The sequence below is a fragment of the Accipiter gentilis genome, chromosome 25, assembly GCF_929443795.1.
Source record: "Accipiter gentilis chromosome 25, bAccGen1.1, whole genome shotgun sequence".
Taxonomy (NCBI): Eukaryota; Metazoa; Chordata; class Aves; order Accipitriformes; family Accipitridae; genus Astur; species Astur gentilis.
The window spans coordinates 16,205,927-16,227,974 of NC_064904.1; the positions used below are offsets into that span (position 1 = coordinate 16,205,927).

General features: G+C 39.1%; 1 protein-coding gene and 1 long non-coding RNA gene across 4 annotated transcripts in view; one reads left to right on the forward strand and one right to left on the reverse strand.

The window, feature by feature from the left end:
- HIF1A (hypoxia inducible factor 1 subunit alpha) overlaps nucleotides 1-22,048 on the reverse strand; it is a 34,876-nt gene that overhangs the window by 11,777 nt on the left and 1,051 nt on the right. The window contains exons 1-8 of one of the 2 annotated variants that reach the window (XM_049828993.1): nucleotides 8,455-8,669; nucleotides 7,461-7,651; nucleotides 6,368-6,513; nucleotides 6,182-6,266; nucleotides 3,168-3,280; nucleotides 1,865-2,067; nucleotides 353-459; nucleotides 22-169 (exon numbers count right to left, since the gene is read on the reverse strand). In XM_049828993.1, the coding sequence (XP_049684950.1) occupies nucleotides 22-169; nucleotides 353-459; nucleotides 1,865-2,067; nucleotides 3,168-3,280; nucleotides 6,182-6,266; nucleotides 6,368-6,513; nucleotides 7,461-7,651; nucleotides 8,455-8,456 (995 nt within the window). In that variant the 5' untranslated portion in view covers nucleotides 8,457-8,669. Of the gene's footprint in view, nucleotides 1-21; nucleotides 170-352; nucleotides 460-1,864; nucleotides 2,068-3,167; nucleotides 3,281-6,181; nucleotides 6,267-6,367; nucleotides 6,514-7,460; nucleotides 7,652-8,454; nucleotides 8,670-22,048 lie in introns of those variants that run through there. The other variant, XM_049828992.1, reaches the window with a different exon arrangement.
- On the forward strand, nucleotides 4,135-21,678 carry LOC126050723 (uncharacterized). Of its 2 annotated transcripts, XR_007509626.1 has the most exons (4): nucleotides 4,135-4,243; nucleotides 9,542-9,634; nucleotides 9,735-9,841; nucleotides 20,340-21,678. It is a non-coding gene; the product is annotated as an uncharacterized LOC126050723 (long non-coding RNA). The 2 variants fall into 2 exon arrangements; XR_007509625.1 differs by lacking the exon at nucleotides 20,340-21,678 and having other exon boundaries at nucleotides 9,735-10,339.

A 22,048-nucleotide genomic window follows, 5' to 3' on the forward strand; every position in this document is an offset into this window, starting at 1 on the left:
AGCGATGTCCATTCAACTTACCTCAACACATAGTTTACACACACTATGCACTGTGGCTGAGAATTCTTAGTGTTGTATATAACAGTTGCTTGAGTTTCAACCCAGACATAGCCACCTTGTTTAGCAAGCATTCTGTACTGTCCTGTTGTCACCTGCCCTTTCGTGAACACTAAAAGGAGAAAGGACACCAACTTTAATTACAGGCAGAAAAAACCAAAACCATTTAAGATAAGCATTCACTGCAGATTCAGATCTGCAATTAAAAAGAAGTCCTTGTTCTTTTGCTGCTTTCCCTCAGTGCTGTATCTCATCTCTTGTAGCTGGAGGGCTTTAAATACATCTTTTCACTTACTGTCATGGTGTGTTTTGGTGAGATGATCAGAATCCAACGCATGATAGTACTCGTAGATTGAGCGACCCAAGAGTTCCTCTGGCTCATACCCCATCAACTCTGTAATTCTTTAAAACAAGGGGGAAAGTTGCTAAGTAAAAGCAGGCATTAACTAGCACAAATACTAGAGCATTTGGATGCTTACACATCTAGAAAAATCCTAAAAGTCACTTCTATACACATTAGCAGCAATTCTGGTTTACTGGGAATTTTTGTTGTGAAATAAATTGCTATTTTTTATGCTTCTTTAAAAGAGAAATTTCAGCAGGCATAGGAGTTTCCTTCTTACTGAATATTTATAAATCATGTCTCCTGTGGTGGACAGGATTAAGTAAATCCCTGCTTTCTAGACTTTTTTTTTGCCCTATGGACTAGAATGTCCAGCTTACACAAGTATGAGAATTTAATAAAATAACAAAGACATGCTTCAACAGTTTTAAACCTGCAAGAGAAATTAGGAATCAGATTTATTCTTCCCATTCAACCACTGCCAGCTTTTAAAGAAAGCAGTATTTTCTTCAGCCCCTAGAGGGCAGTGCTAACCAGGAGAACGCATTTATTTTGCTGCTTCTACACGCAGAATGTGACCAAATAAGTACCTTTTATGTGACACCATCAGTCCTAGAAAGGTAGTTACTGCAGAGGACAGAAAATAACCTGCACTAACATCTCTCTGCACCTAACTGCACCAACTAATTAGAAGTTCATTTTTCTTATAAAGAAAAGGAAATGGAATAACAAACAATACCCAGTAAAAAAAACAAGAAAAAAAACAAACCACCAAACAACAAAAACCTCAGGCCAATGATTTCCTTCACTTCTGTTTTTCAAAATTGTCAAGCTAAGCTTCCAGAGGATAGTAAAAGCAGTCTTATGTATTTGACTACATCCATGATTTGCACCAGAACACAAAATCTCATTTCCAACAGCAGATGTATTGCATTAGAAGTACAGCTGAACTTTGGGGTTCAGTCAAAAAAAGTTCAGCTGAACTTTTTTTTTGGCTGAAGAAAGCAGACACTGATCTCCTGAAGAAGGGAGGGGGGAAGTGGTAGCAATAAAACGCATCTGACAAACGTTACACACTCTTTTCAGTCACCAAAATGCACCACCATCTTTGAAAAACCTAATATCCTTCCTGTTTTTTCAGTGTCGAGAAGAATCTTCTCATTGCAATTTCATTGCTGCCACTACACTAAAGACCAGTTTGAACAAGCAGTTAACTGCAGGCAAAGGATTTATTCCAAAGTAATAACCCCACACCCTCCTTAGATTTAAAAAATCTGGCTTTTAAATAAGACATCCTGATCAGTTAGTAAAAGCCGAAGTATTCCACCAATGATTCCACTGCACAGATGAATCAAGTTAACGAGCAAGACTATGTAAATGCATAAGGCCAACATTATCCAACATGTACCAGCCCTGCAAATCCTTCAAATGAATTTTTTTTTTAAAGTACAAAATATATATTACCTTTCATCACAATAGGAAAATTTCATATCAAGACTGTGACGACTGAGGAACGTTTTACTGTCCAAGGGGACCTCAATGTTTGATGGATGAGGAATAGGTTCACAGATCAACACCAGACACGTCATGGGAGGCTTTTTGTAGCCACAGTGAGTTTGATTACCACATGTGTCGTATACACGAATGTGTCCAGTGCAGTGGAGTACCTATGGGAAAATTATATTTTTAAAAGAGACTAGGTTCTTGTTTGTCAGACAACACAACCCTATTTCCATTACACACCCAGAGCGAAGTCCTTCCCCTCCCCACCCCTTGATGTGATAGCAACAACAGAAAGGCAGCAGTGCTTTCAGATGGATGGCTAAAGGAGAGCAGCAGTTCTCCTCCTTACACTACACAGACTGTGATGAGTACACAGGCTGCCAACGCTTTCCTCTCGGGCACTGGCTGAAGCAATGCTAGACATTTCTGCATTTCTGTGAACTGTTCTTTGAAAGCTACGTTACTGACAACACTGATAAGCAATTGCCTCAGCAAAAGATGGTAATAGTAGCAACCTCCATTTTAGATCTTCTGCAGAAGTGGTGTTAGAGATCAAATATATTCTTCAAGAGACAAGAAGGTTTGCATTTTGTAGTTTTGTTTTGTTGTTTGTTTTTTTTTAAACCATTCTGAAGTAGAAATTGTTTGCAGACAGCAGCAAAGAAGAAAGAAGTTGGTTTATAATTTAAATTTCGTTATTCTGTATCAAAGAGAATTGTGAGCCATAATATCAGTATCGATACAGTAAAAGGTTACTTTTTGTCCAGAGGAGAAAATGCATTCACTGCAGAAAGTTATCAGGCTGGGCTCTTTTTGTTCCAACTGTTACAAAAGGGATAGCCAGCAGCTTCAGAAAGAATAGTATCGAAGTCCTTCAGAGAGACCTCAACTGTCACATTTACAGTATCAAATCAAAAGAAATCAGGTATCAGCATAAGTGGAGTCAAGGATATATTTTTTTCTCAGAGGAGAAGGCTTTATGCAAACATATTTAGTAATTACAATTTCTAGTAAGTAAATTACCTCTAATTTAAAACAGAGAATTCATTAAAACAGTTTTGAAAAACTAATTTTAAAACATTGTTTCAGTTACCTCCATGATGTATTCAGCATTAAAATTCAGCATATTGAAGCACAAACATAAAATTAGTTAAGTACTTACTGAAATTCAAGCTCGTTACATGAAGTAAAAATGTTGAAATAGTGTTATGACATCTGAAGAGGAAGCTGCCAAACTACGTAAATATTCCTTTGCATTAGTTACCTTCCATGTAGCAGACTTTATATTCACTGTTCTTCCCCTGCTAGTCAGTGTACACTTCATTCTGAGAAAAAAGCTGCGCTCCGTATTTTGCTCTTTGCCCTTTTTCACAGGACCTAGCAAAAGCAATAGTAAACCAGTTCTTAAGCTCTTGGATCTCCTTCGAAAGGCATTAAAAAAAAAATCATGTTACAGAACTCTTAAGACTAGGGGAAGACCCAAAAAATAAATTTAAAAGATTGATAAACCTAACAGCACTTTCAATGATAACACTTTTCAGAATGAGTTCTACTGTAAAGTAGGCAAAAAAAAAAACACCACAAAAAAAAGAAGAAGTTTCACTGTTGAAATTGAAAAGGGAAACTTCAGGAATTTGAACTCTTGTTTCAATGAACTCTTAATTTCAATTGAACTCTTGTTTCAACGTAGCCAACTCCACACTCCCAAATTTCAGGAAAAAGGAGTGGGGAGAGAGGGACTGATTGTAAATTTAGTGTATTTTAAAACTGTGACAAGAGGACAAGAAAAGTATGTGTGGAATGAGGAGTACTGTTGAGTTGGTTTCCACTAAAATGCATTGGTAACTCATTGCGGGGAGGTTCAAATCAAACACGTTTTGGGCCTGCAGCTCTTCAGGACTGCAGTATTTTAATTTTTTTAATTCAGAATTTAAAACTCTGCTACATGCATCCAAATATTTTCACAGTGATTTACACTCAGAGTAAAGAGCCCAAGTTTTTAAACACATTATTAGCATTCTTGGGAGAAAAAAAAAGTCAAGAAATACTAATACAAATTAATATTAGAGGCACTAATTTTTTTAGCCTTACTTGCTAATAGCAGGGTTTAAGTTAAGTTTTTGCCTTTAGAGGGGAGAACCTTTCAGAGTCGATTACTAGCTAGGCCATTCTGGGCAAAGAAAATGCAAACTGAACCTATCAGGAGAGCTCCAAGCAGCTTGCTGTGCATGGAGGAAGGAAATAAAGCACCTAGGATAAGGAGCAGTGGAAGAGCAAGTTGGCCGAGGTGTGCTAAGGAGCGAGGACCAAGTCATGGCAGACGGTGGAAGCTTAGAACACGTAAGCTTACTTCTGATACAAGTTTCTACAATAATTTGCTCTCATCCTCCACAGACAATAGTAGCTACAAAATTCTTCATGCTGGCTGGCACTGCAACTACTAGTTTGACAGAATTCATTACAAAAATGTTAAACCCTTATGCTACATTGTCTACTGCTTCTAGCAGAGGCTAAAGATTGACAGGGACAAGCCTACTTCATGCCACATCAAAATATCCTCGCTAAGGGGGGAGGGAGGAAGAAAAAAAAAAGCAGAGTTCAGAGAAGCAGCCAAAACTTACTTAATTCAGAATGTTTTTAAAAGAGTTAAACCAATCTAGAAATTCATAGTTGAAGATCACATAACGTTATTGTAACCAAGTCCTGATGCTTAAGGCTCTGCTCTAAGAAGCAACTGTAAAAGATGGAGCAACTTTCTCAAGCCTGATTCGGCACTGGACATTTTTAAAATAGCCAGCTTTTTAAGTTTAAAAAGCAACTTCATAAAATCAGAATGCAGTTCAGTTTCTGGCCATCACATTTCTATTCGTTTGCACCCGTATATCCCAAAGGGAGTATTTAATACTCGATTCAAAACCAAAATAATTCCATTGATGCAAGAGCTGCAGTAGAATGCAACCTAGGAATACTAATAAATATAAAAATATACTATTATTACTGTAATTTAGACTTTTGTCTGCCAACTTCATTTGCAAAACAGATTTTGTAATAACACTTTCCAGACATCTTATTCTAGTCTGGTTAATTTAGACATGCTAGAATTGGTTTGCATGAAACTCAGTAATATGACATTTTTAAGAATAAGCTTTTGCAACAAGACTTTTTTTTTTTTTTTTTTACACTGCTTTAGTGAAGTTGTTTCCCCACCCCACCCCCAGATGCATTACTGTATTCCAAAAGGGGAGGAAAAAAGTCTAATCTAGCCTTAGAAATGTACTTTAATACTAAGGGCCAACAATTTTAGAAAATGCTTACAAAATCAAAGTTGGGGCCCTTAATGCTATGATATCTTATCAGGTCTCTTCCACTGTATTAAATAGAATGACAACATAAAAGGCTTCTGATTTACAGTACTAAAAAGCAGAGGTCAGGCTTGGTAATTTATCACTGTCTAGATTCAGAGTCCATATAACCCTTGTTTGATGAAACAGGAATTAGAGAGGTCGGATTTTAGACTTCTAACAACTGAGTAAAGCACATTTGTTTGGAAGCATACAGGCTGCCAAGCCTTTATAGTCATTAACAAAGCTTTAGAAGACATAAAAGCAGTAATTCATGGGCATTTATTAAATTCAAAAGCATACAGAATATGCTAACACGGTGTTTGACTCCCTCAGATGGAGAAGAGTCAGAAATCTGTGAAAAGATACCAATTTCACGCACCAATTAAAAGGTACAGAGACACATCAATCCCAAAGCCCTTTTTGGGGCTGTCCAAGTATTCCCGGATTAGTTTTTTGGTCTCCTAAATATGGTATCTTTTTTTGAGTCTTAAGTATACCACCACACATTTCTGGAAGAAAACATTTGCTTCCAAGTTGTCCTGTAAAGACAAGCCCACACCAAGACAAATGCTCCAATTTAACTTCTCCATATCCTTCTATAGCAATCACTTAAGATCACTTTCATTCAGCCTACCTCTTAATTTTATTCCTGTAGGCATGCGAATTCTCTCAACCCTCAATAACTCTGTTTTAGTCATTAATTTTGTTTTAGATTAAAGGGTACTAAGTCTCATCTCTCCTACAATTAGGATATTGCCAAAACATGCTGGTTATTTCTGTTGTTAGTATCTCTGAACAAGGTTTATTTTGAGATTTAAGAGCAAAACATACTAGTTTGTTCTCTCAACACCTTTTTCCGGCAGATATCTGACTGTACTAATGCCAACAGGAACTATCCATAAGTAAATTAAATCGATTTTTTCTTTCTTCTCACCATTTCTGTGTGTAAGCATTTCTCTCAGCTCTTCATGGTCACATGGATGAGTGAAATCAAATACGCTGTGCCCCGTCAACTCAAACTGCAAAAAATAAGAGGTATATGGGTGTCTAACTTTACATATACAAAAACATAACAACTTTTACAGATTTGGAACAGGCTTAAGAAACGTCAGTATTTCACCTGAGTGAGTCCCATACACTTGTTCACGTTTTCAGACATGTAAATCATGTCCCCATCTTCAGATAGAACCATGACAAATCCATCAAGAGCTTTCAAGTAGAAACAGTTCAGTTCCTTCTCCATTTTGGCCTCTGTCTCCAGCTCACCTACAAGCAGCCACACATTTTCGTTTAAGTAAGTATCAGCCATTCTTCACTTCTGGCACCAGTCTGCAAGGACTGCAGTCTTGCAGGACTGTTCAAAACCAGTATAATTCACTTGTATAAGTGATCAATTCAATTCTTCAAGATCTATTAATAGTATCACAAATCACAGAAAATCAGAGTGAGGTTAACCCTCTGTGCTTTTATGCATAAACCAATAAACCTTCCACCTTAAGGAAAAACTCCATGTGGCAAAAATATTACCATTTATCTCAAAAAGGCACTACAAACTTCTCTCAGGGGCTTCCTAGGAGACATTTCAGAGTACAGCTACCAAATTTACTCCTCCACACAGTATAGGTAGGCATGCATGGGTACAACCAACCAGTACAGCATCCATGGCATGCTATCCAGATACTGGTTCATAAGCTAACTCAAATACTCCTGTAGTTGCAGGGGCAAGTGTAACTGCAGAGACAGACATCCTCAGCTAACTTCACCTTCGGTGGAGTATACATTACAAAAAAAATTCCTTGCAGTTTATACTAAGAAGAAACACCTACAGTTAGCTAAGCCAGCCTTGCACCAACCACCTACAGTTTAGTAAAGCACACTTGGAACAAACAACTCTAGGGGAAAAAGAGGGCTAAATAGAAGAAATTAACTTTGGGAGAAGGGTCAAATGAGAATGAAAGTGGCTCTACAGCTGTGATGAGCCAACTAGGATCATCAGAATACAAAGGGAAAAACAAAGTTTGTTGAACAGTGGCCATATTTTTCCTATGCCATCACCAATAGCCTGTTTCTACTGTAAGGTCTTCCACCTTTCTATAGAAAGGATTCAACTATTAATGTATTTATTTATTTAACTGCTGATAGGTTTGAGAAATAGTTTCTTTCTCAATATACCTCCAGCCCCTTTTCCAGATTCTGCTACATTATTCACTTACCAGCATCTAGCAGCTTTCTCATGCGCAAGTAGCTGATGGTCAGTCTCATAATGGATGCCTTGTCCAGGTGTGCGCTCACGGTGTGGGGCAGAGGCAGCTGATGGGCAAGCTCGTAGAATACTTCCGATTCCTTGCTCCTTCGGCACCGGGCTGCATCTCTTGACTTCTCTTTTCTGCGTTCTGAGCTAATCCTATATAAACAAAGTTTGGGGTTAACATAGGAAACAGAGTTCTCTGCGCAAGTTAAATTTGAAACTAAGCTGCCCAGTAACCAATTAACCAGTTATCAAAGTTGAATAATTTAAAACCTCAGTTCAAAAGTGTAAATGTAACTGTGTATAGAGTTGTCCCATAGCTGGGCTCTGCCAGAACGAAATTCAAACCTACAGTCTTCCAACAAGATCAGTTCTTCAAACAGACATCTACATACTCAGAACCATTCCTAAAGTGCTTGTCTTTTACCTTGCCTGCTGCCTCTAGCCTCCAAATCTTGTTTCCTTCCTCTTTCCTAACCCCTTAAGTCCATTCAAAATACATTATTTCCAGCTTGATGCTCAAGTAGCATTGTGTATACTCTTCAAGTTCTTCCCTTTATAGCATCCTTACAAAGCCCACCTGACGGGTCAGATAAGCAAGGATATTGATTTAGCACGAGATGTCCTGCTTTTCAAGTAATCCAAAAAGTCCTTTTCCCAGCTCTCTTTCTCCAGCATAGCCCCTTCCATAGTCTCCCCTATACTGGAAAGCTCCAGCTGTTAAGAAGTTGCCTCATTCTCCTTCAATTGCCTCTGTTGGCTCGCCTCCCCCAGGACACATGAAGTAAAGGACAGCTCACTAAGAGCAAGCACTGAAACAACTGAGACTCTCTGTCAGTCAGTAACATGGAGAATTCTCCCTTTTCCCAGTACCTACGCCGATTCCTGTTTGTCTTGTGCATCTGTCACATGAGTTTTGAACTAAGAATTTTGAGACGGGAGCTCCAGATTTTTCTTACATTTGAACGAGAACTCAATCCTGCTGTGGTCCCTGAGGAAATTATGCCGCTGCAGTTAAATCTTCGTTTTGCATACACCTGAGATACAAAAGGTAGTTGCACTAATCTGTAGGATCCCCTTTTTTCCATTGACTTACATTAAAGGTGTAAGATAAATATATGCCTATAAACACTGCTTTTATAATTCAAAGTAGCATGCCTTTTAATGTTATCATAAAGAGATTAAGTGTCACTAGTTTAAAGAGACAGAAAATAAAGCACTGCATTATTTACTACCATCAGTTTAGGAATTACTTTTTTCAAATTTCAGACTTAAAAGTCACGTACTACCACTGCCAAATTCACGTTGCTAAGTCTGCGGATCTGTGCAAAAGCACTTTTTAATTAGCACACATCTTGTGGAAGGTACCACAAATGATAAGGGAAAGTGATTGCTGAGCTGATATTGCCTGGGAAACAATGAACCAAATTCAATGTAAGCAGTCAAATACACACCCAAAAGAACAAATTTTCAGTCCTTTACCTGATGTGCTACCCACAATAGCCAAAAACCTCCTTACTTTGTGCAGAAACATGCAAGTAACAATACTATTAAGACCAATGTTGGAAGCATGAATGCCTTGAAACATGAAAGACGTTTAATAAGCTGTGATAAAGACAAAGTAAGCCATCAGAATCTCTTCTACGATTACCTTCATTTTTTCCAACTTCACAAAACTGTACAGCATCCCCATCCATCCCCAACCCCACCATCCTCTCCTTCTACCCCCTGCCACTGCCAGCAGAAGGAAGCACTAGAAGCTTGATTTTCGGAATCATGAGTTTTATAAGAGCTAAGAATAGGATTATGTTTTCTCCTTTGGTGGCAAAAATTAGGCTACTAGATCACAGAAATACTATTTCTATGTAATGAGAAACATTACTAAATCAACATAACAGTAATGGAGATCTTTGGAAAACTAACTTATGGGTGTTAGAGTTGTAAAAAATTCCGGACATACAATAGTTTTATTGGTTTCTGTGAATGTAAGTTTGTGTTCCTCAGAAGGGTAGCCTAAAATATCTGATAATATTTCCCATCTTGCAGATTTCTTCACATTTAATTTCCCCGTGACAACAGATGTTCCTGCTCTAGTCATGGATATCTTGGTCTGAGAAGCTTGAGACTCCTGACATACAGGTATATCTGGAAACAACCATTAGGAGAAGTCTGACCTTTAACAATACTGAAATAATATTTTGGCTATATAACCTGATTGATTAAACATTTCTTACTGAAGACAGGCCTAAAGTACCTTTTATCTTGGTGGAAAAATAAGGGTGGAGGTGAAAAAACATCTGGATTCTCTTTGTCCTCTTTCTTGGACCACGGATTTCACTGACAAAGGTAACACAAGTAATTATGCTGCCTTAGATTCACCTTTATACCTCTGATTATTTTTTTGTTGTTGTTAACTACTCATTCAAGGTACCTTCACCTGCAGAAAGTTTGTCCTACAATAGAAATTCAAGGGAGAATTACTGAAGTAATTGGTTTCCATCTGCCTAGATGCCCACAGTTTTCTTTTCAACTGCAGACAGTTTTAAGTTAAAAACCCCATGCTTTAGCAATAATGCTGTGCACTTCAAGTCTACAAGCTTGTCAGGCTTGTGTGAATCACAAAGGGCATGTAGAAGGACAACGCAGGAGATGAAAATAGATGCCTACCTCACAAGTTGCAATTTCAGCCCTTTCCCTTCTATTTTCTTTCTGAAAGCCTAACGTTCTTGAAAATATTTCAGCTATTTTCTAGATTTTTGCGTGGTTTTAGCACGCTTAGCAGTAGACTTCAACATGAACAGTCAAAACTTCTCACAGCCATTGAATTATTAATTACCGACTGAAACGCTGGTCAAATCAAGCTCATAGTACTTCTGTTAAAAATTAATCCCAGAGTAAAAGAATCAAGTGCTGCTGCTGGAATGCTGCGTGACTTTGTGATGGGCAAAACTCAAGGAAAAGTGCAATGTTGGTACTAACTAGTGCTGTCTGAGCAGCAGAGTCTCCTCTCCCTCTTACTAGGTATTTCCTTTCTAGAAAGGCTACTACTATAGATAGATATTTAAACTGTACAGCACAACAGTTTGCTATTTTTAGCTGCTGTTTAAAACTAAGCTGTAACCAATCTGAGTAAAACCCAGCAATTTAAATAGGAAGATTAACTACCAGCTTCAAAGAACATTTCTTTAATGGATCAAATTAATAGGGAAAAGGTCTTTCACAAATGAGGTTTAATTACCAAGTGAAGTCAGAGTTGCCTCAACATGGGATGCTACCAAATAAAAAAAAAAGCCCCCCCCAAATAAAATCCTTTACTGTTACAACTACTCTAATCTTTGTAACTTACAATTGCATAAAGTAAATGAAAACACACAAAATCAGCATGTGTAGCGCCCACAAATGTCTGTGTAGTCAATTAAAGGATGTTGAATTCCTGAGAGAAAATATATTTCCCAAGTGAACTCCCTCTCTACGGGGTGGGGGGGGGGGGGGGGGGTGGAATGGGAGCTCAAGGAAGAGGACTTTAAACAGTGAGATGTGAACTGGCACAAAATAAGTTTAAATAAATTGTGTAATTTAAGAGATTTTCAGAACTGCCCATGTGTAAAACTCATGGTTTTCACAACAGAAATACCATTCTGTAGAGACAACAGGAACCCAAGCTCCATTTAAAACAAACCACAAACTTAAAGAGCTGTATTGTAACCTTCTGCTATCAGTCTTGCATGAAAGAAAAACACCTAAAGACGCAGAAGAAAATCTCAGCTGAAGAGTGGATTATACATGCAAGGAAAATATCAGAAATGCCAGTGCTAGACAGGAAATTGCATGCATTTTCAGGTATGATGTTTCCGGCACAATTTCAGTACCAGACGTTCATTTCCATTTTGTATTTCCACCACCAGAATACAGAAGCAGAAAGCAATCCAAAGCAGGTTATGCATCATAGCTTACAGAAAGCAGTGTTTCACTGACAGTTTTAAACCCAGTACTAGGCACTTCTTATATCTACAAGATGTTTACATGCAGTAACTGAACAAACATCTGAGTTCCATCTGAGTTCCAAAAGATATTTGAGATAGAGACTCAGAGCAAAAAGGTTTTTTACCACCAGGATTCACTGCAGCTGAACCAAGAGCTCAGTGGAAGAACATTACCCAGGCTCCCACTCACTGCCTCAAATCAAAAAGGCTTTAAAATACAGCAACATGAATATAAACAAAGTTTTACAGCAAGTAAGAATTGGCCCAACAGCCTTCAGAACAAAGCCCGCCAACAGCAATCCCACGTGCACCAGTTACAGATGTTAACACGGCCTCTCTACTCAAATGTGCAACTCCTGTCATTATGGTCATATAAACCATTTGGGCCAGAGCATCTCAAACAATATATTGTTCCCCACACCATCCCAAAGACCCTTCTGCCCACTGCTGCATATTTCTACAAGCGATCCCCCAATTGTCTGAATACAGCCCATGGTTTTCATCTCCTTGAGTGTAAAACTAATCAATGGCTACATTTAAAGCTGACTTGTTCCTGCTTATTTACCACCAACAAGTAAGACCAAAAAGAACCTTAGAAAATGCCATCAGTAACTGATAAATTTTAATTAAAAATAACTAGATTAAAAATGGTCAATGGACAGATCTTAAAATATTAGCATGTCAACTTTATCTCCTGGCTTTTTAAATCACCACCCAGTGTTAAGGAAAATTTTACATGTGTACACCATATTACATTAACACAAGAAATCAGGGGCTTTCCTGTATGTTGTTTTACTGCTGTTATCTATTTTCTAGCCTTTCTCCCATTCTAACTTACTGTTTCTCTCATCAGTTAGATTTTTGCCCTATAGGTGTTTTCAACTCCCATGTAAAATAGCTACTGTGCCTGTATTATTAATCCAGGTTCATCTTTCTTGATCCAGGTTTTGAGAACACTCTAAAAAAAATTATAAGCATCTTCTGATAGCAATTCACATATTTCTCTTTAGAACTGTTTTCTACAATTGAGTGGCTTTGTATTTATCATGCCATCTGTTCTTAAACAGTTTCATAGAAGTATACCACATAGAAACAATACAATCCAAATGAATAATGCGCCTCAGATTTGGTAACATCTCATTATTGAACTTCAACTAGTTTTCAGTTCTGCCATCAATCCCCATCATTTGCCAGTACAAGATTCACACTCGATACTTCAATGTTAGAGACAACCTCTCCTCAGACTATAAAACTAGCGTGGGAAATACCTGGCTTAGAAATAGAGTCACAAAGACCATATCCACTACAAAAAAGCTTCAATTTTTCTTCATTATAAAAAAAATGCAGCTATTACAATACAATAATACATTAACAGTATATGTCATCATGATGGTATTGGAACTTAGAAAGTAGACCTGTAAGCAGCTTCATATTTAGCTTTTAAGGTTGAACTCATTCCTGTGGTTGGTACAAAACCCGGTAGTCTTTTCATGCCTAGCCTAAACCAGGTATTTCTGCCAGCACAGCTGTATGGGACAAAGGTGCAACTCCCAGTTTGCGGCCATACCCTAGCAGAACACCCTAACTCTGGTATCATTATACCAGCGTAACTAGCTGTGTTTATGTGGACCATCTGAAGAACTTAACCCTAGGCACGTCCATGCTGACTGCTCTCACCTACAGCACAATAGCACACCAAGAAAATACTGACCAGATACAAGCTCGCTTAAAAGGCGCAGGCTGCCGAAGACGGTTACAACAGAGCGCTACTCCTTTTACTGTGCTGAATATGCAGGCATTCATTTTTTCTTCACTGTTTGTTAGATCTTTATTTTGTCCAGAGCTGCTATCCACAATACTTACTAAACTATTCTTCCATGGAAAGAAGTCCCAGGCAAGCCCAGCACTTAGCACAGAGAAACCTAAAACTGTGTACTCAACTTCCCTAAAAACAACTTCATATGAAAAACGGGTTTATAATGTATGAGAACATGGCTCAAATCCAGTTATTTAAATATATAGTGCGTTAATGATGCAAGTATTCTTCCAAATAAAAACAGAACCAAAACAACCCCCACAGCCCCCCCTCCCCCCAAAAACCCACCCAAAAACCAAAAGCCTCTCATCTTCCACCTGGCATAGATGGAGAACATGCCAGTTAGCCCCCTTATCCCCCTAAAAATACTTTTTAATTGAAGTTGATCAACTAGGGGTGACGAAGCTGTAGCGTTAACACTATCAAGCCTTGAGACGGACCCACACAAAGATTGTCCAGAGTCGCAGGCAGCCCTGAAAGCCCCATTCTCTCCCGCCTGCCAGCCCAGCAGTAACATACTTGTCTGGCCTGACCAGCAACCGAAATGCAGCAGCCCAGACTGTTCACCACTCCGCAGACAACCAATAAAACAGGTTACAAGTAGGGGCAACTGGGTCCATTACAGTCAGTCTCGCAAGGGAGCTCCAGTCTTTGCTGTTTAAAGACAAAAAAAACAGGCAATGGGGTGGGGAGGAAAGGGGCCAGAGGACCAGCTTCATCTCATGTGCCGGCTTATGGGGCTACTCATTTCTGGTATCCAAACACTCCTCCCAGTGGTGGGGGAAAAGACATTTCAGACTGCACTCTCAAACACTCGGTGCAAAGTCTGAGTTTTCAGTTGAATAGGCAGGCTTTCCAGGAACTGTAATGTATTTGCAAATTCTCCATATATGTTACTTTTTCCAAATTGGTTAGGAGGGGTGCTCCTTCCTTCTATAGCTGCATTACAGAATTAGTGCAATCTCTCAGCTACTAGTTCACAATGAACTCTGGGCTACAGCTTTGCCTCTTCTTGCTTTGACATGATTTCCTTTCAGTATTACTGCTTTTGCCATTATGGCCAATTTTATTTACCAGTTCTCCTTATTTTATAGTCTGTGTAGAGAGTTCTTGTGAGGAAAATACCATACAAACAACCCCACACCTGAATCTCATGTGTAATGACAAGCATCTGATTTTCTAGAAGAAAGCCTTGCTCATTATGAATTAATGAACATTACAGCCTAGTAATCCAGCTCAGAAAAGAAATCAGAATTTCCTTACAGTGAGCAAAAAGATTTAAGAGATTTAACTGCAGAAACTAGCATAATAACCAAGCAGAGACAACACCTCTGTATGTAGACTATTAAAATTCATTCCTTTGTATATTACCTTCTAAAATGGCAATTTAAACCATTTTCTTTACCTGAGGGTAGTTACAGGCATTTACCATAACTTGACTACCATCAAAAAAACCCTAACTGAAAAAACCCTAACAAACTAAGAGAGCAAGCAGGCAGTACAGACTGAATTAGCTACAGCAGCACAAACGTTCCGAGTGAACACTGAAACCCACTGCCGTTTGCAAAACGATAGTGGGGAGAGGCAGCAAGAAGAGAGTCCACTGAGCTGTGCATTAACTTACAAAGTAAAGTCTGTCAAGACCACGAAGTCTATATAAACACCCATTTTACAGATGGGTAAATTAATGGCACATAAGAGCCAGCAGCAGAGCCTGAAACTCCTGAAGCCAGCACAGGACCACACTGCCAAGATTATCCATCACCTGGATTTGGCCTTGAACTGACCTGAAACCCCAACTAACTCCCCGCTTAGAAAGTGCGAGTAAGAAGGTAAAAGCTTCCAAAATTAGTATTTCTAATTCAGAACGTGGTGAAGTGCTTCTGCTGTGTCTTACTACACAATGTAACCCACTGATATTTTACCTTTGCATAGTAATTTACTATTTTAAAGTAACCACATGGCATACAGCGGTTGTTTTTAAGAAAATTCTAATTTTTTTCAACTAGGTTATTTGACTTTTTCCTAGAATACATCACTTTTTTTTTTCTTTTAATTATCTGTGCTCTGCCCTTCAGGATGAAAGATACATTGTAGTTAAAATGTGTTTATTATTTCAGAAAAAACACAGCTCTTCAAAAGAGATATCTGGACATGGGCTTGACAGAACTAGCCACTGAGTGCTCCCCTCCCTTCAGCCCTCCTGCTTTTCCTTCTACCACAAACTCACAAAAAAGATGCAAAACATATTCCCAAGATATCTGTCAGGCTCTCTGTTAACAATGTTTTAGCTACAAACTGGTCTATTTTCAGACAGATGCAGACTCTTGATAAAGTAACTAATTTTAGTCTAAATCATAGCTTTACAATGTATCATTTATTTTATGTCATTGCATTCAGGTTTTCCATACTGGAGGCTAGACATTTTCCCTCACTGCTTCCATCCAAGTTCTTGTCCCTTCACCTCACATTCCACAACTGCTTTCAGTTAACAGGGTATTTTATGATCAAAGGTTTTAAGAACTAAAGAAAACCCAGAAGTAAGAAATATAAAATTTTATTTTTCTGTATGAATAAAGAACAAACAGATCCACTAAGCAGTCAAGAAAAACGCTTACAACAATAGCTAGGACAAAAAGCCTGCAGCAATGTCAGCTCAACATCCAGTAGATTCAGTAGGGTACAAGGAAAAAGTCCTTTCTGAAGGACTGACCACCAAATACTCCCATCCCCAGCTAAACCATGTAGAGCTTCTCATTCATTTAGCTTAGCTACTAGAGATGGCAGCCTTTATATTTGACATGGATTACTTCGAGTCTTCTGTTCCTTGGAGCATATTCCCATCTCTTCCAATGGATGTGAGCAGGGGGCAAACGTAAGGAGGTAAGCCTCTAACAACTCCCTTGCCAGCATAACAGTCCATTTACTATTCTCACTTGCGAGCAGCATGAAATAACTTCACAAAAACAGGAACCTTGGTCTCAAATTCTTTTGCTTCTTGAAATACAAGCATTTTCGTAACGTAACACCAATCCAGTTTTGGTTTAGGATTGACAGTGAAACAATTCATTCTGGTAAACAAAATGGGTCATCTTTTTCAAGTAACACTTCCAGGACTATTACAAATTGAGTTGGAAAGGTTATTTAGTAAGTTACTTGGTAAAACCTTCCACTGTTGTAAATATAGTAGCACAGTTCAGTGCTGCTGATTCAGTTTCCTCAATTCTTCACTTGAACTTCAGGCTCTATTTTAATGTAGTGATTTTCAAGATCTGTTTTAACATTTTTCCTCAAAACACTTAACAAGCATTCCTTCACACCACACCAAATTAAACAGAAGCTGCACAGTGTCTCTCCTAACACACACACACAGTTTATTATGTATTGGATATCTTTAAGAAAGAACTAATGGATCATCTTGAAGCACCAGTTCTTCAGCACCAGCAGAGCCATTTTTCAAATGTCTCAGTACCAAAATATCTCAATGTTTTATAAAGGCTACATTTTTGTACAAGCCCCAGTATTATGAGGCTTCAACAGAAAGAAATGACAGATTATGCATACAGTGAAACTCCTCTTTATCGATGCACTTACTCTGAGATCTTGGACCAAACCCCCAGGCTGGTAAGAACAGGCGTAGCTTCAACTGAGGCAATGGCTCCACATCAAAGAACCCTAAAGTGTTCGTCACCTACATAAACTGTATTTAAAAAAATATGTATGCTGGCATGTATTCACTTGATTTCATGTTTCTAGTAATTTCAGAACTTAATTTTCATAGAGACTTTTATTCTAAGCTAAATAGCAGAGATCTCAGTAGAGGAAAACCTTAATAGCCTTCATATCCAATGGTAATTTTGAAACCTGTATCTTTCCTGATTTTTCAGTCATTAGTTACAGTAAAAAGGCTCGCCTTCTCTCCTGGGCCATTTTTGTAGTTCCAAGTGTCATAAAACCCCCAAGCACCTCCCACTTTGGAGCAATACTCAGTGGAAAACTCAGATTCTCCTGCATGCTCTTCCACCTGCTCTAATACAAAGACAGTTTCTCAAGAGAGGCTCAAAATGCTCAAACTTTCTTGAATTCAAAAGAGAAAGGGCTGTTATAACATGAAAGCATGATTAAGGTCCAAGTTCTTTCCATGCATTACCTAGGTGGTTTTTCTGAGGCATGTAAACACCTGCCTATATAACTGTGTACGTGAAGATAAAAGGAGCATTTGAGCTGATGACTTGTAATCTGGAACATTCCTTCCTTTTGGACATCAGCTTGCTAGAAAAGGGTTACTGCACCTTCTTGCTAAGGTTCTTACAAGATTTGTTTTTGTTTTGAAGCTGTTTGTTTTTTAAAGAACACATCTTGTAATCGGATCGGTATTTGCATCTCCTTGAAAGAGCAGTATCATCAGGAAAATCTAGATGCTCTTGTATACCACCGCTGAGCCATGCAGTACTTCCCTCCTGGGTTTACTTAACAATGCATACTTACAATCATGTAAGAATTATTTTGTTGGCATGTCATAACACCAAGCTCTTCAAGAATAAATTGAGATAGTACTGCCAAATTCTCTTCTGCAGTACAAAAAAAAAAAGAATACTCAAAAAATCAGTGGTTTCTGTCACTCAGTGTCCCCTTTAATACCAGAAATCTCACGCGAGCCTACTTGAAATCCAACCTTCTAACATAAATTGGTGGAGTATTACTATTGAACAACACGAACACATTCAAGAACTCAATCCATTGTGTTATGTAGGCTCAGCAAGAGACTTCAAGGCTTTCAGGTTAGAGGCACACCAATGTGAACATGCGTTCTCTTAAGAACCTCAGAAGGGTTTGGGCTTATACTGCAACACTGCTGACATTTGCTAATGTTAATAATATTTATTGACTCATTTTTTTTTTCCACTTCACCATCAGCAGAGTCCTGGAAACAGCCTTATAAACTCCACGCATTATAGTTCAAGGATAAGGAAGAACAAAGGTCTACAGTTGCTTTCACAACGTGCAGAGGAGGAAGCAGGCACCTGTAAGTAAATGCACGTTATGTTGCTGACTGAAGCCTTACATATGATAGCAAGATAGTCTTCTCTGGCCTCTCTTCTGGTGGCAATAGAAACATAGCATGCAACTACGCTTCTCAGCTTCTCGAGGCTTACAAAGAGCATACTTCAGCATGATCTTCGCCTAACATAAATAAGCCCTTCATGGACATTTCTGAGAAGCGAGAAACCAACCAGAAAATGGGGATGGCAATTAAATAAGGGAATAAAATGGATTATCCACTTCACACCTCCACCTTAAAACCAATAGTTGACTTGCCAGACTTAAGTTGTTGATAACAGTATGCAGCTACATTTGTTGCCACCCTCTCCAAAAATGGCCTCCAGAGACACCAGAAAGGAAGAGCATTTCTACAGAAGGCAGAGTTGCTAAAAAAGCTTGAAAGTACTTGAAATAAAAGCCTCTTACCATCCCATCACCCTGTTACAGACCACCTGACAACCTGGACCATCTGATCACATCTACACCAGACCTCTCCACTACGTGTGGACCGGTTGTTGGTATTTCAGGCATGCCAACCAAGAGACCCAGACTGCAGACTGGAGACACTGTTTTAAAAGGGCAAAGCAAGCGCAACTGTAAACAAAAAATGGAACCGCTGCTTCCATCAACATACTGCCAAATACTCAGACCTTCACTGATAAAAGGAAAGCAAAGCGCCAACAGAGCAGAATTATGGAAAATATCTGGAGTAGGCAAATCCTCCACAGCTATTCTTCCCTGATTTCTAGTGCCCTGATAACAAGGAGGAAGGGCAGCAGCACTATGCTGTTGCCTTCATCTTTAGCAGGCACTGGAAAGTAATTTCTGATCACTTTTACGGAAGGAATTCAAAACTGTTTCACGTTTGAGGAAATGGCAAAGAACAGACAACACAGGCACTACCACAAGGTAAGCCCTATGGCAAGGCAAACAATCCAGAAAGCAGTAAAAACACCATTCTGTAAGCCAGAAACCACTCTGCCCTCCCCGTACCTGTGGGGTGACTCTACAGAAGATTTACTGAAAGATTTCTCCTCTTCTTACAACACATAGAAAGGTACACTTAGAGTATATACAAAAGGGTTTTGTATTCGCTTTGGACTCTAGTAATGGTGGCTCAGTTCCACCAGCATTGAGAGAAATTAACACACAAACAGCTATGGCACATACAATCCTAAAGACCTCACACAGGTTTAAGAAAAACCAGCAGCAGCCACTGCCCCTCAGAGCTAGCGGCACAGGACCCCGGCTTCTCAAACAGATTTTGGAGCTGGACCTCAGTGGCAGAGATCCAGCAGCAAAACCCTGGTCTTTCAAATCATCCCCTTAGACACTAGATGTTAAGTTTCAAGTCCCAGCTGTGAGAAACTGAAAAGCTGAAGTTCTTCTGCAAGGCACTCAAGTCAGAATGTTAAGCTCTGCTGGTTTATACCATCTGAAGACTCGAAATGGGCACTCAGGAAAAAAATTTTTAAACCCTCCTGGTTCTCTGTTTTATTTAGCACCCATACCATTACAAATATGTATTTCATGCTGCAAGTAAGGGCTTAAAACAATCCAAGATCCATTTTTCTAGTCTATCTACCAGCTGCAAGCCATTATCAAAGTAACCAGTAACCCTAAATGGCTCAGTTAAAATGGTGCAGGAATTATTCTGCTAACAGTGAAGTGTCACACCACAGACCTGGGGAAGAGCTTTTCATACAATCAGCCATCCACACAACACTAGTTTCTTAAAGGATTATTGAGAAAAGTGAGCATACTTCTCAACAAAAGCCTTAAATTTGAATCTAATGAGAGTCAATAACCAAACAAAGCTCCCAACAGTGCTGTTTTACCCACTCCATGCACTGAGATAGACTCGCTCCTTGTAGCGCACGGGGGGGAAACCCAGGCGCACATGAAAGTGACACAACTACTGAAGAATAGCTAAAATCCAAAAAACTCAATACCTAATCATGTTGCTGATATTTTGTTTCTAATGGAATCTTGACCCTTACAGGTATACGAGAAGCTTGGGACTACATCAAAGAATGGATTCAACAAACCAGTAAATGAATCCACACTTCCAGGCACTATTATGACTAAATTTCACTTATATAAGACTGAGACACACACTTGGTCAAATTCTTTAATTTCTGCATCTCACAGCACTCAATTAAACAAACAACAAGGTTCACTTTGACTATCAAGAGCTAAATGCTATCCAAATACAAACACAGGGAGACACGAGGAATAAAAGGATCTTAACACATGCCACAATTGAGGTGTACTATATATACAATCAGCCAAAGTTTTAGCATTGAAGAACAGGACTGGAAGGTCTTCTCCCTTAAAGGTATTCTGAACATGGACACTGTCAAACCTAAGCCCTTCTAAAACAACCCAGGTTCTTGAGAAATGTTTGAGATTTTCAGTAAGTTCTCTGGTGAGCTCATATCCTTCCTTTTTTGCCTAGCCATCTTTGCTCTACTGCACATTCACAGCCCCCAGGATGAGCGTACCACAGATACAGCTTTATGTTTTTGATTAAAACCCTACAACAGAAGTAATCTGAATATTCTTTACTGTTTTATAAGAAACATTCCCAACTTTGAACTCGGTCTAGAGGAAACAGAAAACAACAAATTCTCTTTCTTAAGCCCTGCCTTTAGGAAGGAAGGATAAGCTTTGCATACTGATTCTCACATTCTGAAGAAAGCAGATTACATCCAGGATAAGGAAATTGCAAAAAAAGTACCCAAGTGGGACAGAATGGTAAGTAAAAAAATAACAAATGCTCAAGGGCAAAAAAACCCCCAACCAACCAAAAAAAGAAAACCAAACCAAAACAAAAACCAGCAACAGAGAACAACTTCAGTCTCAACCCCCCTTTCTAGACCTACCACTAAATTAGGGCAGCAGAGCAAAGCACAGAATAATCATTTCTCTGTTGTAACATTTTCTCCCAGGCTTCTGAATAGCCATTAGCTTGGAGTAGAAAAAGCAAAGGTTACAGAACCGGTGCCACCCCCAGGTGCCCCACGGTACGGGTTTCATTAGACTAAAAGCTGCTTCTCCCCCGCCGCACCCCCTGTACCAAATTATCACCGAGATGATAGTGTCCTAGAGGTGAAGCACTCCCAGTTCACAAGCCCAGCGCTCTGCTCTCCCAGCTCAGCACAAAGCTCACCATCCATTTTAAAAGCCAGCCAGTCTCCTTTCCGACACAACTTACACGCTTTAGTACTTGCTGCGTTTAACCTACTCAGGTGACCTTTTGATACACAAGCAGAGAAAACCCATCTCAGAAAAAAAAAAACAGAAAAACCAAAAAAAAAAGGTATCGATATCAATATAAACAAACGGCGTCTTCTGCAGATGGCGATTATGGCAATTAATCCCTCCACAAAGCACGCCGGTGGAGCACCAACGCAGAAATCTGGTCACCCAAATACTCAAACTCCCTAACTTCACCATGCAACAAAGGCTTTTAAGGCTTTCATTTCCCCCTCCTAATTTGAGCTAACAATCCTTGGTGAATTATTCATACTCCTCAACTCACATTGTCCAGCCGCCATCCTCCCCGCCCCCCCCTCCCCATCCGTCGCGGGTTGGGTGTTTTGGGTTTTTTTTAAGCTTAATATTTCCAGATTCCAAAACGGAATTCCTTTTTCTGCACAAAACCAGATCCCCACAGACTCGGTGACCGCCTGGAATAAAGCACCATCA